Source organism: Lipophrys pholis (genome assembly GCF_963383615.2).
Source record: "Lipophrys pholis genome assembly, chromosome: 1".
In the NCBI taxonomy this organism is placed as follows: Eukaryota; Metazoa; Chordata; class Actinopteri; order Blenniiformes; family Blenniidae; genus Lipophrys; species Lipophrys pholis.
Window position 1 is genome coordinate 43,635,922 of NC_137635.1, and position 16,214 is coordinate 43,652,135.

At 41.5% G+C, this 16,214-nt stretch overlaps 2 protein-coding genes across 3 annotated transcripts in view; one reads left to right on the forward strand and one right to left on the reverse strand.

Moving 5' to 3' along the window:
* Positions 1-16,214, forward strand: part of st6galnac5a (ST6 (alpha-N-acetyl-neuraminyl-2,3-beta-galactosyl-1,3)-N-acetylgalactosaminide alpha-2,6-sialyltransferase 5a) — a 52,600-nt gene that overhangs the window by 18,791 nt on the left and 17,595 nt on the right. The window contains exons 3-4 of one of the 2 annotated variants that reach the window (XM_080463311.1): positions 5,392-5,472; positions 13,563-13,975. In XM_080463311.1, the coding sequence (XP_080319437.1) occupies positions 5,392-5,472; positions 13,563-13,975 (494 nt within the window). The remainder of the gene's footprint in view (positions 1-5,391; positions 5,473-13,562; positions 13,976-16,214) is intronic. The other variant, XM_080463312.1, reaches the window with a different exon arrangement.
* The window catches only part of pigk (phosphatidylinositol glycan anchor biosynthesis, class K), a 92,560-nt gene that overhangs the window by 16,733 nt on the left and 59,613 nt on the right, over positions 1-16,214 (reverse strand). The window lies entirely within an intron of this gene.

Sequence of the window (16,214 nt, forward strand, 5' to 3'; positions counted from 1 at the left end):
GTGTCTGGTCTGTGGTGCAGCGGAATTCAAACAATTCGTCATTATGTTTTCAGGTATTCAAAGCATACATTCAACTCTCTCATTCACATGTACTACAAACTATTATGGAAATTATTTTCTAAAGCTGGCAAACTAGAATCAGCAGAAAAGCCATGCTGTCAGGGTGAGTCTGTAAAAACATGCACAATGCAACAGTTCTGGAAGGTTTCTTTTGACATTTCACTGTATTTTGAACCAGAAGGCTCCATTAAAATTGGCTTTATGTTTAGATTGTAGTAACTTTCCAAATACATTTTAAATTTTTTTTGAAAATCTACACATTTTCATCACATATACTCTATGGCACAACAAAGAAAAACTTTAACGTTTTAATTAAAGTTCACTTGTGGCAATATTTTATCAGTCCAGCTCGCTCAAGATGATGTTGTACGTGGCCCCTGAACTAAAATGTGTTTGACACCCGACCTGCTGCATAAATTTGTCCAACTTTTATTCACATGTTAAGAAATCCTATATTTCATTGTATATAATATGTCACATTACAATATTCAATGTTAAGTGAGTCTAACAGACATCAACTATGGACCCATTCAACTTTTAAGCACTTTGTGACATTGTTCAGTAACTTGTGACTTACATTTATTGGATTTATTTTGAATTTATGGCTGTAAAAGCGAAGGCTTCTGCCTCCTTTTGTCCAAGATAATGTCAATTTTCAGTAACTTTAATAATACTGCTTTTGACTGTTCATGTTACAAATGTGTGGATTCTATTGGATTAAAGAGCCATGTTGCCGATTTAATGAATATTATATGGTAAAAAGCTGTATTTAAGTTTATTATTATTATTATTTTGAGTTGATTATGGTTTTACAAGTCGCAATTCAATGGAGTAGCTGAGTGAATTAAATTCACTGAAGCCTTCCAGCAGTGGTGAGATTGTGCAGGAAGTTTGTGTCCAACGTTGATTCTGCAGTGATTATTTTAGTGAGCGAGGTGCTTAAACCCCCACCAATTGCTCAGGTTGCATCAGGAATGGCAGCAGCCATAAAACTCGTGCCAAATCAAACATGCAGATCCCAAAATCTGCTGCAGTGACCCGGGGAGGGAGCAGCTACAACCGCTCTCTCGGGCATGCAGTGTGCATACATTTTAGTCTCGCCTTAGTGGAGGTGATTACAAAACACTAGAACTATGTACATTTCAGATTTTCTGCTAAATATGAAACTAAACCCAGCATGCGAAGTCATGTCAAGTTTCATTTTGAGGTGGACAGTATGCACACATACGTACACATATAAGTAAGAACTGCGGTGGTGAGACCGACATGGCGCTAAAAGTACAATTTATAAAAAAATAAGGGGAAACACTCAAGTCAAGTCCAACAATGTTCTGCGGTGTATTTTAGCAGATGTGAGAGATACACATGGTCAGAAAATACTCCGGAGCACAGAGGAAATGAAGGATGCCGTCACGTGTCCGGCGTGCCAATCTGAAATCTGTCGCCTCTCAGGAGACACCTTCTGCTTCATGGGTGTAGTCAGTGGCAGCTGGTGTTTTATACACACACACACACACACACACACACACACACACACACACACACACACACACACACACACACACACACACACACACACACACACACACACACACACACACACACACACACACACACACACACACACACCTTTCCGTTACTGTCTCTCATTATCCTGTGTTCCAGTACATAATGGATACTCTCCAGCTTGAATATTTATTTCTGATTGTATTTTCAGAGGAACGCACAGCTTTCTACCACATAGGGATTTTTAGTATTGCCGATGTATTATTGATGTCTTCTTTTTGTTTTTCTTTGGCTTCTTACATTTTTGAGAACACAACAGTAATTGCTCCTTTGGGATTAAACTTGATGTGATTTTTTTTTTTTTTTCTTTCTTTACACTCCAGGATTTTAACAGCCTGTCGCCAGTTTGGAAGAACTTGTTTTTTGGTCGGTGTGAAAATTGCCAGTTTGCCCTTGTTCACAACAAACTTGTCATCTCGAGTTTGACGGTTAACTGTTCGCCTGAGTGCCATATTCAAATTTCCTCCTGCCATCCCTTCCAGAGCATATATTCAGCACCGTGCTAAGATTATGCTGCACCTTTTATCTTTCAGTTTCCTTTTCAACTCGCTGTATCACATGTAGGAAAAGGGACTTTTGCAGTGGAGGGGTTGGATCGTGATGTGAAAACGAAATGGTGGCGCACACCTTGCTCTCAGACGTCTCCTCCAAGTTATTACTCTCACCAGACTTCTCTTAACAAGATCATCTTCTCCTTATTGATCGAGTCCATTGTTTACGACGCTGTGCTGGGCGATAACCATGACTATCACTCCCAACAACCGATCTGAGAGGATTACGGGGGGAAATATCAGCCGACCACATCAGTAAGTGGTGAGATGATGATGATGAAGCCTGCCGTATGCTCACTTGCGAATGTGAAAATTGAAGAACTACTTCAGGTGTCTGGGTACGCCCGGGAAGGGAAATCCTGGAGATGTTTTAATGATGTTTGCAAGGCAGCTGCTTTGCACTCACATAATGACCCTATAAGAAATCACAATTTCAGTGGTGCTGTGAAAAGGAGCGAGTGTGAATTTTGAACTTTTTTCCCTCATCAAAGGATGCCCCTGGAATCCCACCACGTCTCTCTGAAGGCACTGCCCTACATTTCTTGGTCTCCAAAGTGCTTCTTTCTCTGACAGCCACTCCTTTTTCTTGCTCCTCTTTTTCATCTATCAGATTGCCTTTCATTTTCTTCTCCTCCTTGGCCCGCCTCTGTCTGTCACGGCTCCTTCTTTCACTCTCTCCCTTTCCGTCTTTCTCCCATAATTCTGCCTCTCTCTCTCTCTCTCTCTCTCTCTCTCTCTCTCTCTCTCTCTCTCTCTCTCTCCCTCTCTCCTCCCTAATGTCCCTCTGTCATTTCCTCCTGGCTTTTTTTCCCTCCTCTATCTTCTCTGCTTGCCACCTCCTGCTGCAATTTTAGAGCAAAAAGGGGGGCAGAGGGAGAGATTCCGTGACCTGGTAAATTGCACCTCATCTTTTGTATTCATGCCAAGGCAATCATTCCTCCAGAGACGTGTCTGTGTGGGCCTCACAGCAGTATCTCTCCCTCCGTCTATCTGCATGGAGGGTTTGAGGACAAGCGAGCCTCATGGTGTAGTCCGTACCGGCGACTCGCGGATTGATAGGGAGCCAATTAAGGCAAAATAGTGTGTGTTGTAACAAGGTGCAACCCGACTGCCTCCACACTGACTGCCTGGGTCCGATCCGTTCACTATCTCCTACTAATAAAAGCTCAAGGCAGTCGGAGGCGTTTGTTCTCTTTACGGGTCACCCACACCGGTCGGGGTGAGGAAGAGAGGGAGGAGGTCCACGTCTTATCTGGCAGAGAAGAAAGAAGGGAAACAAGCTGCTGCATTGTTTCTCCTCACCTTTTGTGTGCTGCTGGTGAGCAGAGTTAAAGTTTAATGACACAGAGTCCTGCCTCCAGGCCAGAGTTGGACCGCATGAGGTGTTTGGTGTTTGGAATACAAGGGCATTTTTTTTTATTGGCAAGGCAGAGCAGGGAAAGGGTGTAAAACAGTGTGGGTGGACGTAATAATAGCAACACCTGGATTTCAGTCCGGTGTAGCGGCGTTGTAGTCAAGCTTTGCGGAGACTCGTGTCACATAGTTGATGATACAACTATCTACAACACGAGTCCCCCCGTGGCAACTGTAGCCTGGATGAAATCACTTCTACTCAGCCACACACACAATGAAACGATTAAACTCTGTATTAAACTCTTTCATTTCTGTGATAAGCTGTCTGGTTACGTGGATGGTGATTAAAAGAAAAGCAGTTTTCACTCTTTTATTTTGAATTAAGTCTGGAGTGACATGAATTGCACTCCTTCAATAAGTCTGCGTTGGAGCTGAAATGAGTTCAGCATGGAGGGGGAAAAAAAATAGAACGGCCTCTCAATTCAGTTTCAAGGACTCGGACAAAAAAATGCACAGGGTGAGCCAACAATGAAGTGTCACCTGGCTGCAAGTACTTGTCCCTGTTCGATTACTTTTCAGCATGATTACTCTTTTCTTAACTGCTTTTGATTGCAAAGCTTTGAGCAAAGTTAACTTCACTGCGCTGAAAAATTTTTGCTTTTGCTATCATGAGTGCATCTGCAGTGGTTTAGCATCTGATAATCCGTCAAACTAATGGATCTATCTCTCAAACGAATTTCTCCGTCTGAATCATATTTCATTGCCCCATCCCACACTACCAGAAACAACACGCCTCCACTTTTAAAACTTTACTTCTGTGTTATTGTGTATCCCTGAAGGTGATTGTTAGAAGTCCAATACTGGGTTTTAACTTTCCATCAATCATTAACTAAACTGTGGCGCAACAAGCAATAAAATCTGTGTTTGGTAGACTATTTCTACCAAACACTTTGAGCTTTGCATCTCGACAGTAAGTCTGCAGCAAATATGTAGCACCATATTTGTAAGGAACATACATTTGTGGGATGAGCAGGAGAGGTAAGTATCGCATGCGGCTTTAATTAGCCGTTTCTATTCACACTTTTTTTATTTTTATGGAAGCAACTCACCTTCTCAGCACCGCTGCTCATCCAACAAATGTCACCATTAGATTTGCTTGCAACAAAGAAATACATTCTTATTAATAAGTGGACAAGTAGCACAAGCGCAGTGTTTCTGGAGCCATTGTTTACTGTAACTCTAACCCCAACAGGTCCATCCATCTTCAGTGTCCATAGATCCATAGAGTGAGTGTCTGGAGCCAACTATAGGAAAAGACAGGGTAGACTCTGGACAGGTCACCCATCCATCACACACTCTTACATTCACACCTATGGCAATCAGCATGTCCAGTTAACCGCATAATTTTGGACTGTGGGAGGAAGCCGGAATACTCAGATAAAACCCATGCATGCACAGAGAGAACATGCAAACTCCAGTTTGAAAGGCCCGGCCAGCATATGAACCCATGGCCTTGTTGCTATGAGACAAGCCACTGATTATATATACTTTCATGCTTTAAAAAGAAATACTAGTTTCATTCTGTCGATTAGATTTGTCATAATATGAACTCCAACGCTACACTCTGTCAGCATTTTCAGTCCAGCGTATTTGATATATGGAGGAACCCTGCATGTTTCCTCTCTGAAATAAATGGCAAATCAAAGTGACATTAAGGTCTCTGTGTGATTCAATCATTCTCAACAAAACAGTGTCACATTTTCTAACCCCAACAGAAAGGACACTTCAATGGAAAGGTAATTTGTTTACTTCTGAAAGGAATTGAAAGCAGTGTTGTGATGTTAAAACCTGTCATCTGCAGGTCTCCGTGCAGTGCGGCTCGAGAGAAAGATTTTCCTTGCGCGCAGCTTCAGATTTTAATCAGTTCATTTCACCTGACCAGGTAACTATCACTTTACCTGGAGGGTTATTATGAGCTTCTGACAAATTTTGTTTTTTTGCTTAATCATCAGTGTGTTTTAGGTTCAGACTTCATACGTTTTACATGATGTACTTTTTTCTTCTTTTTTTTTTTTAAATCAACAACATGAGGGTTTGTCTTAAATTATTCAGGCTGCTGAGTCTGATAGGTAAAGTCAAAATGTTTTTTTCAGGATTGTTTGGTTAAAAAACAGCTTGAACTTGTATTGTGGCGCTCTTTGTGGATGTATGCGCCTCTGAAAATTGGTGCAGGTTCCTCACATGTTTTTAACTTTGATCACAAACGTGCACATTAAACCTCCACTTAGCAGCAAAGTCTGTGTTGATCTCAATTTGTCACTCACACACACACACACACACACACACACACACACACACACACACACACACACACACACACACACACACACACACACACACACACACACACACACCGAGGACCACTCTTTACACTGCTGTATGCTTTGAAGATCACAGCGTTTTCCTCCACGTGTCCTCATGTTCAAACACTCTGGACGATAGCAGCTTTTATTTCAACATAACAAGATCGTCAGCTGTGTCACTTATATGCAGAAAAAAACAACAAAAAAAAAAACACTTCTCCCAGCCTCCGTCAGTGAAATATTATTAGTCTCTTAGGTCAGGTGTTATTTTTTTTCTGAAGAAGATAATTGCTCTTCATCAAAGATGCCTTCTTTTAAGCTCCTCAAAGAAAACTCGAGCCTAATTAAGACCAGAGCGTCAGAACAGCAGGAGCTGTCAACCTGGAGTATGACTGCTGACCGCTAGATTCCCTAATTGCCCCCGTTTTGATATCCACTCTCTCCTCCTCTTCCTCCTCCTCCTTCTCCTCTCCTTGTCTTCATTAGTTCTCAGTTTACTTCCCACCTCAGCTCTCCCTAATGACTGGTCAAACGTGCATGCTGGACAAACAACTCCAAACAAGCCCTCCTCCATCGACCCTGCCCTGCAGCGCTCAACCTTCTGCAGTGTGTGTGTGTGTGTGTGTGTGTGTGTGTGTGTGTGTGTGTGTGTGTGTGTGTGTGTGTGTGTGTGTGTGTGTGTGTCAGCACTCATCAGCACAATAGAATCAGGTTTGATTTTCCAGTAAATCCAACGACTTTATCGTCATAACTGAGTTTACTGCCTTCGTGTCGGTTTTTTTTTTGCCTGCAGCTGTTGAGATTTTACTATAATTGCTAACTGCACTCGTACGGCCCCTCTTGGCCGCTCCTCCTCTTCTGCTACACACTCTAATTGGTGTTTTGTTTCGCTGTTGGTTAATGCACTATTCACTCACGCTTCCACTCTTACTGTCCCTGCAGAGGTCACTTCTCTGGCTCAGCATCCCTCCCTCCATTTCTAACCCTCCTCTGCTTTTTTTTCTTCAATTATCTCCATATCGTAAATTGCACATTTTGGCTCTCACAGTAGGAACCAGCTTTGAAATTAACTTAAGTTTGAGGGCATTTTTGTCACTCATTATCAGATTTCAGAGTTTTCTTTAATAAGGCTTTTTTTTATCATGAATAGTGAAAATGTGTTTGCGTTGCAATTTTCTTTCTGAAGATTTCCTATTAGCTTATTCAAAGTGTGTTTAAGTTTGTACCAAATCCAGACTCTGATTACTCTGTTTTGTTAGGAGAATACTGTATGTATTCAATAATATTTGTTTATGTAGCTGGAGTTAAAGGATGATCCTCTCACTTATCCTTAGTGCATAAAATAAGCAAATAATAGTATGATTGAATTCAAACACAGTAGTTTGGACTCAATCTACTATGTGCATGTTGTTTTCTACACTGTTAAGTTGCCATCCATAGCAGTGCTTTACTTGGTTTCTATTGCTTCTCTTGAATGAGCTGACTTCTAGCACATCTAATAAATCATAACGTAATATATACCACACATGAGCATATTTTTAAAAATTAAAAAAAAAAACGGCACGAGTGGTTCATCAGTCAATAATGGGCCCCAGAAGGAAAACTGCATTCACAATATACATGCATGAGCAGTTTGACATATAATAAGAGACATCTGTATGCATATAAAGGTCAGAATTTCATCTTCTTTGTTGTTTTTAAAGAATGTTTTGCTCTGAGCCACTGTTAAGTCTGGTCAGGAGAGGAGCTTCCCCCTCCTGGGAAACAAAGACGTCTTTGATGAGCCTAAAGGTCAACCCAGAGGAGGCTGAAAATGCTCCACTCTGTTGTGGCATCTCTGGACGATACCAGACAGCATCCTGCTGGGCCAGATGATTGTGCCTCTCAATGCTCACATTTACCGGCCATAGCCTCCATTTGGTATTCTTGAAGACCCGGCGTCCTCGCTAAGCCTTGGCTCGATCCCCCCTTCCCACTGCATTCACCCACGTAAAATCAATAACAACACTCGAATGCTATTTCTCCGCTCTGAGGGGGTATGGCATACGTCAAGTGTAGTGGTTCACTGCAGTGTAAGTATGTCTTTTCCTCAAGGGACTCAGCTGAGTTGGGAAGGGGAGGGGGGGAGTAGGGGGAGGAATTAAAGCTGATTTCATGCCCCCTTAAGACTCATGTGATTTTTAACCACCAATTATTGCCTTTGCTGCCCATGGGCAGCCAAAGCCTGTGAGCTGTGACCACGAAGCCTATCAGCATGGCTGCACAGAACGGACTTTCTCCACTACAATCCCATGGTAATAATAAGTGATTATATAAGTCCTCCCTGTTGTTTAATTATCAACTCTTGTACACAGGCAGCAAATGCCACTCAATAATACCACCCTACTGACTCACACAGCCCTAATATCACAAGAAACACTATTTGAACACCCTGTTTATTCTGTTCTTGAATCAATACCCGAATGCTACCATGCTCCTCATATACCCACCCGCCCCGTCTCGCTTTGCTCTCAAGGATACCGCCCCGCCCCAGGTGGTCTGGGACTGAGACGCCTCTCCCTTTCACACCATTCGCCATCCCTCAAGGTTAATCCGCCCCGCTCTGACAGCAATGTTTTCCTCAGGTCAGGAAGTCGGGCGGGGTGAGCGGCAGGCAGGCTGTGATGGTTCCTGCAGCCCCAAGGACGGGCTCTGTGGGTTCAGATGCGGACAGAATAAGGAAACAGAGGAGGGCTGCCTCCGCTGTCTGAGGTGGAGGACTGGCTGTTATCTGTCTAAATGTTTTTGGGTGTTTTTTTAGTGGGCCACTTGGAGGGATGGATGAGCTTAATGAAACCAGGGCAGACTCCTGGTGGGTGCCACAAGTGGGTCAAGGTTACCCTTGATTCCCCAAAGGCTTACAACCTCGTTCCATAATGAGGAGGACACTACTGCTGTCTGAGCTAATTTTGAAAAGAATGATATGTACACAACACATGAGATTTATTCAACTGGTAAATGTATTTTGTGTACCTTATCAAAGGGGATTGTTTTGTTTTTTAATGTATTTTTTGACTTTAGTTCTGACTGGAAGTCAAATAAATACTTTTTAACAGTACTTTACACAGTACTTTCCTATACTAAACCACCAAGCAAGAAAATATTTCACAATTTTATTGAAAATTGCTGTAATACTGCACACTAGCCCTGCAGGTGTTATATATTGTTACACTGCTCTGCTCTTTTTTACTCAGTAAAATAATATTTGGAAATTTTTACGCCTCAAGGGAAATTTGTTTCCACAGCCAGCACATGTTCCTGTCTCATGAGAAAAGCACAAACACCCTATTTATACAGCTGATATATAGCCATATATATCCACACATAGCATACATGGCAGTGGATGCTGTGCATGCATAAGTGCCGAATTAATCTCTGTTCCTGGTTTTAAGGGTCAAGCTGAGGAGATGCTATTGTGCTTCAGATGGCTTGTAGTTTTAAAATCTTAAGTCACCACTGTGCTGTGGGTTTCCACTAAGACTGAACTTTTCTCAACATGTTTCCATGAAGTAAAGATTAGAACCATAGATACTTACCTTCATCAGCTCCCCTGCTGACCACTTCATCATGACTGTAAATAAACATTCAGAAAGACTAAAGGCAGTATTGTTTAAGATTTTCATCAGGTGAGTGCAGAGCTAAAAAGGAAGTCAGATTGAATTGTCTGGTGCACAAGCTTGCAGCATTTAGCAATATGGAGTCAGAAGGTTCAAAAACAGCCCTCTATATTATACAAAACTTATTTACTGGGAGGTTTACACAAGGAGGAATCAGGAGGGTGACCTGCAAACAACTTACTTCACACAGTCTTGGTATGTACTTCTAGTTTTGTAGTCTTACCCAATATTTCTCAAGTATTGTGTTTTATTCCCTTTGGATTCCAACAGTCTTATAATGTGACAAAGATCAGCAACTCCAACGTTTGTGGGGGCGGGGTTGTAGCTATGTGATTTAAGTGCTGAGAGGGATTGAGAGCTTCTGATATAATCATGATTTAAATTAGCATTAGTGCCACAGATCTGAATCAAAGCTAAACTAAACTAGCCATACCTTATTAATACCGATGAGAAATATTTATATATTATGTGTTTGTTTGTTTGTTTGTTTGTTTGTTAGTTTTTAATCTCTTAAAGGCCTTCTTATCATGATTTGATGTTTTGGCTGGTGATCATTGTGAAGCAGGTTTTAGCTGTTCTGCAACAACGTGCGTTAACTATTGGATTGTTATTGTTCCTTTGATTTAAGATAGTTACATAAATATATCTTCAAGGGACAAATGGTAAAATGCTGATTGATACCTAACTAGCAAAATAAAGACAATTCAACATTTAACAATCCTACTGATTGATTTAATGACGATTACTCACAAAAAGCAGAAATGAGAAATGAGTGCTTCCTTTGTTTTAAGAGTGCTTCTCAGAAGAAGAAAAAAACCCTCGTACAATGTGGAAACCGTTGGAAAAATGTTCATATTAAATTCTGCTTCATCTGTAACAAACATGCAGAGCTGAGTAGGTGGGTTGTTCTCATGAAACATTTGCCAAATCTTCTCTGCCAGTGCCAAACAGCATTGCGAGTTTCCTGACTTTACCTTGTCTGCTACAAAGTAGACTTTAAACACCGTTATGCATCTTTTGAATTTTATTCATAACTAAACATCAGCCATCTTTGTTTAAAAACAGAGGATGAATGTTGCTTAAATGTGGAGTTAATTTATGGTATTGTTGTGATTCCACTGGATCCAACTCTTGGGAAAGGTGAGAGGAGCCTCTAAGTGAAGCAGCTCCACTATTTCTTGGCATCATAGACAAAACATTTCCTGAAAATCCTCGGTTTTTTTTTGTTCGGTCTGTTATTTTGCCTCCAGTGAAACAAAAGAGCCCAACCACAACCAGAATCCATTATTTAGTGTGAATCTTCACTGGAGCTGCATTATTGATCACAGCTTTGATCAGGTGTTGTAAGCAGACAGTGATGAAACACTTTTTTTTTTTTTTATAAAAAGCTCTTAACAGGAGTCGTTTAAACGTTGAAAGTCTTTTAATTATGATCAAAGCTGTTTTGTTCTGGAAGAAAGAACAAAGCCGGATATTTCAAATACATGAATGATAAATGTGTCTTGAATTATAAACCATTTACGGCATGAATCATTAAACAGAGAAGCATTTCTTTCGAGTTTCTGAAGATGAATTCAATTTGAATAAATGTTTCACTTCCTCTGAGTCAGCAGGTATCTTCATTTACTTTTGCAGTTCATCTTGACTTCATCGCTTCAACACAAACCACCATATTGGATGGGTCATGTAATTGTGGCTGAAATGAAGAGCCATGTCTGGAGCATGCAGCTTATTTCTTGGTAATAGCAAAGCCAACCTCCCTGAAGAGGCCAATTCTGGCCAGCAGAGCCCACTTAAATTCTCACTGAGACAGAGGAAAAGAGGGGGGGTCAGTGGAGACACTTAAAAAGCCCCTGGGTAAAAATGGGATTTGTGACCTGCTTCAGTGATATTGCAGCTTTCCAGTCAGATTGGCTGTCAGAGTGCTGCCAGGTGGAATAGAGAAGACGAGCAGGACATAGGAGGACTGGATGGATGCTGCTTCTGCTGCTGCCGCTGGTGACGATGTAGACCACCAGGGCCTCATTAGCTCAACATTTCATCAAACACCTTGGCACTGGGGTTGTTCTCTCTGCCTCCATATATCTCTTTCTCCTTCGCCTTCCTTTTCATTTCCTTGTTTTCATCACTTTCTTGCTCCTTCCATGGTCTGATTTTTCTTCCCCACCCTCCCCGTCTCTCCCTCTCCCGACACCTTAAGGTCTCATTACCCAGATGAGCCTGTTCTGCTGCTAATCTACCACTAAGTCAAAGTCAGCAGATGAAGATGATAATGACACAACCCCACCCCCCACCCCCCACCTACACTTCCACCACCACCCACAATCAGCTATTATCATTTGTTCTTGTTAATGCCAGGAAAATGCAAATTTGTTATGGCTATAAGAATGTAAATAACCACCACATTCGTGCTGGGGTGATAATTCAGGCCACATTAGAGGGCTCTGCATGCCTGGGTTTGCATATCATTGATTTTTAGTGCCGGGGTCTTTGTGGAAGCACACCTACACAGTTGCATGTAAACTACACATGCAGCAGTGTCACATAACAACAACAACATGTAGAGCAGCTTAACATACATAAATAGACCCATATTAATGATTTATATGTATGCTGTGGAAAAAAAGAGGCTGCATGCCTAATGAACATTAACAAGTACAAATGCAAGACCGCCAGCGTCTCAGAGAGACTCTGAATCTGTAACCACAAAAGCAGCTGATAACCGAAAGAAAAGGAAAAGCAGGATAAGCAGGACTTTTATTCAGAGCTATGGCAAGCTATTTAAGTTTGTTCAATGTCCAAAAAGCATGCAGCATAAATCTAATGAAATCTTCATTAGCCACTCGTTGCACCAGTCTGGTCTATAAAATGTTACAAAACAGAAATTGGCATCTGCTTATTATTGATGAAATGTTGTTAGATACATTAGATCAGGGATGTCAGACATAAGGCTCGTGGGCCAAAACCGGTACAAAATAATATGCATTATATCCATAAAATTTAACCACAATCATGCAATCCACACTAAGTTTGAATCCTAAGATCCTTTTTATCCTTTTAAAATCAATTATTATTACTATTTTTATTATGATCATACTGCGTACATTTATTTGGGTGTCGATTTGTTTATACATGATAAAAGTAAAACCGAATGTAAAAGAAAAGCTCAAATATGACCATGAGGTCACTGAGTATTTTCATTTCAAGACAAATAAATCAAAAACAAATAATAACCTCTCAGGAGAGCTATAGTGAAAAAAAATAATCATATGGATTGGTACAATAGGGACACACATGAAATGCAGATTGGGATCCACATGGCTGAACATTGGCAGTATCCATCTGTAAATACATGAAACCGGCTCGGATCAGGTGGGAACTGTAGATCAGAACACTATACTCATCATGCGTAGTGTTACATTATTGGGAGCATATATTTAAGATTTCACATATACTGAATACTGCATCCGCTCATGTTCTGTGAGCGTGGCACGTGGGTTTTCTGCATCAGAATTAGAAGTATTAGAAACAAATTCACATTCTTCAGTTGAGTGCAAGTGGGAGGAAGATTTAAGGTGAATCCTTTGTGAGACCCCGGGGTTCTCTACCAATCGCAAAGCAATATGACAAGCTACATATACCCAGGAGGCTGTGTCGCTACCCATTTGTCAACAAAGCATTTTCTGCCTCAAACACACAGTGATGCTTTTTAACCAAAGTTCCCCTAGGTGTGCATTTCTCTCTGCTTTGCATATTGCTGTATAAACCAAGACTAAACAGAACTTCATAGCATGTTTGACTTGTGGAAAGAAATAAAGAAAAAAAAGCATTTGTAGCTTTCCAAGCAAATGCAGCTCAAAGCTATGGGGAGATACCTGCTGCTGTGCCGTGTGTGAATCCACAGCAGGGTGGCGAGGCCGAACGCTTTAATGCACTGATGACATTTGCAAAAGAAAGTTCATGTTTTTCTTCTGTTTGCTTCATGACTGTTTTTCTCGTTTGGCACCACACAGCCTCTCAAGATGCACTGCAACACGTGCGCCCTGGTGACCAGCTCGGGTCACCTTATCGGCGGCGACCGGGGCAACGAGATCGACCGGGCCGAGTGCGTCATCCGCATGAACGACGCTCCCACCGCCAGGGGTTACGGCCGAGATGTCGGCCGGCGCACTTCCCTGCGTGTGATCGCTCACTCCAGCATGCAGCGGGTCCTGCGGAGTCGTCACGAGCTGCTCAACGCCAGCCAGGACACCGTGTTCATCTTCTGGGGCCCCAGCAACTTCATGAGGCGCGACGGGAAGGGCCTGGTGTACAACAACCTGAGACTGATGAACCAGGTGCTCCCCAAACTCAAAGTCTATATCATCTCCTGGCAGAAGATGCTGCAGTTCGATGAACTCTTCAAGAAGGAGACTGGAAAGGACAGGTGAGGACTCGCTGCAGCACGATCTGTTATCGTCAGTGTTTCATTTTAACATTGCATGTTTGACATGTAGCTAATATTACTACAGTAGGTCGAATATTCCTCATCAGTATATTAAGGCAGTGGTGGCCTGGAGGTTAGAGAAGCAGACTTGTGATTGGATGTTTACAGGTTCGAAATCCACTTTTGTTCAATTGATCCCTGGGGTCAATAACGTATGCTTCTTTTTTTTTTCAGTCAGTTTATGAAAAATGTCTCATCTATTGGGCGGCGGGGGCTCAATGGGTGGAGCAGTTTGATTTCCAGTCCAAATGTTGGTAGTTCAGTTTCCCATGTCCCCCTCTCCTGATGGCAAAGTGTCCTGGGGCAAGACACTGATCCATAAGTTGCTCCCAGTGTCGTACACAATACACAAATTTGCGTATTCATACACATAACTACATAGACATCACTATATTGCTGTGTTAAGTATAGGAAAACTTAAATAGTTCGGATTCTTTCTAGTTGAATCGTATGTTAATATATTATATGAGTTCAACATTTAAGTTAATGCAATGCAACATTGCTGGTAGCATTATGTATAAGATATACTCACAGTTTATTAGAGTCTTATGATTCACGGTGAAGCATTAGAGAAAATGTTTCCTGCTTTCAAAAGGAGTTAAAAGAAAGAGACTTATCAAGTATACATCGATTCAGAAATGTGGCAGATTAGACGTTTTCATTTCTGCCCTTGAAAGACCTGAGCAGAGCTTCTTTCAATCACCTTTGCACATGAATGGCTCTCTAATGAACCAGCCACTCTGGGGTCACTTGGCACATGGAGATGAGACACAGGTCATGTGAGTGTTGGTACTCGAGACAAAACAACCTGCAGTGCTACACACAGAAAGCAGAGAAAGATTTCCAATCTGCGGTTTCATTCAGTCATATGATAACTGGAGCAATGTGACCTCGGGGGCGACTCTGTCCGTACATTTCAAACAAGCTGAAAAGTTTGGAGCTCGGAGTGTAGTAAATTTGATCCCAGTTCTACATATCAAAATGAATTTGTGATTCCCAACGTCAAATAGCTTCAATCAGAAGCAGCCAACAGGGCATGTTGTGAAAATAGCGCTCAGTATTCTGTAAGCAACTTGGGTTTAAAATGTCAGTTATTGACTTTCAAAAAAAAAAAAAGATTTATCAGCGATGTGTTTGCTGACATTTAAATGTTAGAACAAATTGAGATGAACAGAAATAATTTTGCATGTTTTCTTACCATGTTAAACAGTGTTAAATATCTGAGCCTCTTCGCATGTATACTTATTGTTGCACCCTCAAAGTGAAGAAGAAGAAGAAGAAGTCTGTCTATCTCTGCTGTGGTTTAATACAAGCATGCATTAGTTTATTTCTGTCTTCAGCCCACAAGCACACAGTTTTTCTGTAAATGTAGGAACTTCTTACTTCTGTTTCGAACCAACGTAATGTCAAATGAATATGAATTCATCAACATGCTTACGTAAAGCAAAAGTGTTCTTCTTGCTGGAAATGCTGATACTGATTCAATAGGAAATAATGAAATTACGTGTTCATTCAGGTCGCCGTATCATTAATTGTGAAGTCTAATTAGTCAGGAAACTGTTCGTATTACTCAGTGCTGTTGAAGTAGTTCACTCGCCAAACTTTTTGCTCTCGTATTAAGCTGTTGTTTGTGAAGACTGAACTTGAAATAAGTCAGCAGGTGGACCTTTTGTCGAATGCGTGGAGAAGTGTTAGATGTTAAAGTTTCAGGCATTGTCTTGAATGCATTCAGGAGCGAATAAAAACAAAGTGCTAAAAATATAATGCAACTCGCAGAAAGAGTAAACGTTGCTCTGGGTTTGTCAAAATCTGCACAGCATTAAAGGACTCGATTTTAATGAGTCCGAGCCGAGGTCTCAGTCCTGTAGCATTTCATGCCTAATGAAAACCCAACCACACACTGTCTCCCACACACACACACACACACACACACACACACACACACACACACACACACACACACACACACACACACACACATACTCACACACTGTTTGTGTCCTCCCTCTCTCTGTCTGAGTCTTTGTCTGCGGTGTCAGTGGAGATTGAATCTGACATCAGACTTTAGATAGATGCTGGGTGGTGAAATTACTGAGTAGAGGATTTGGTGAGTGGCTCAGGCATCCATCCCTCAGAATCTGTGCCTACAATCATGGCAAATGTTTACAGTGAGCAGGAG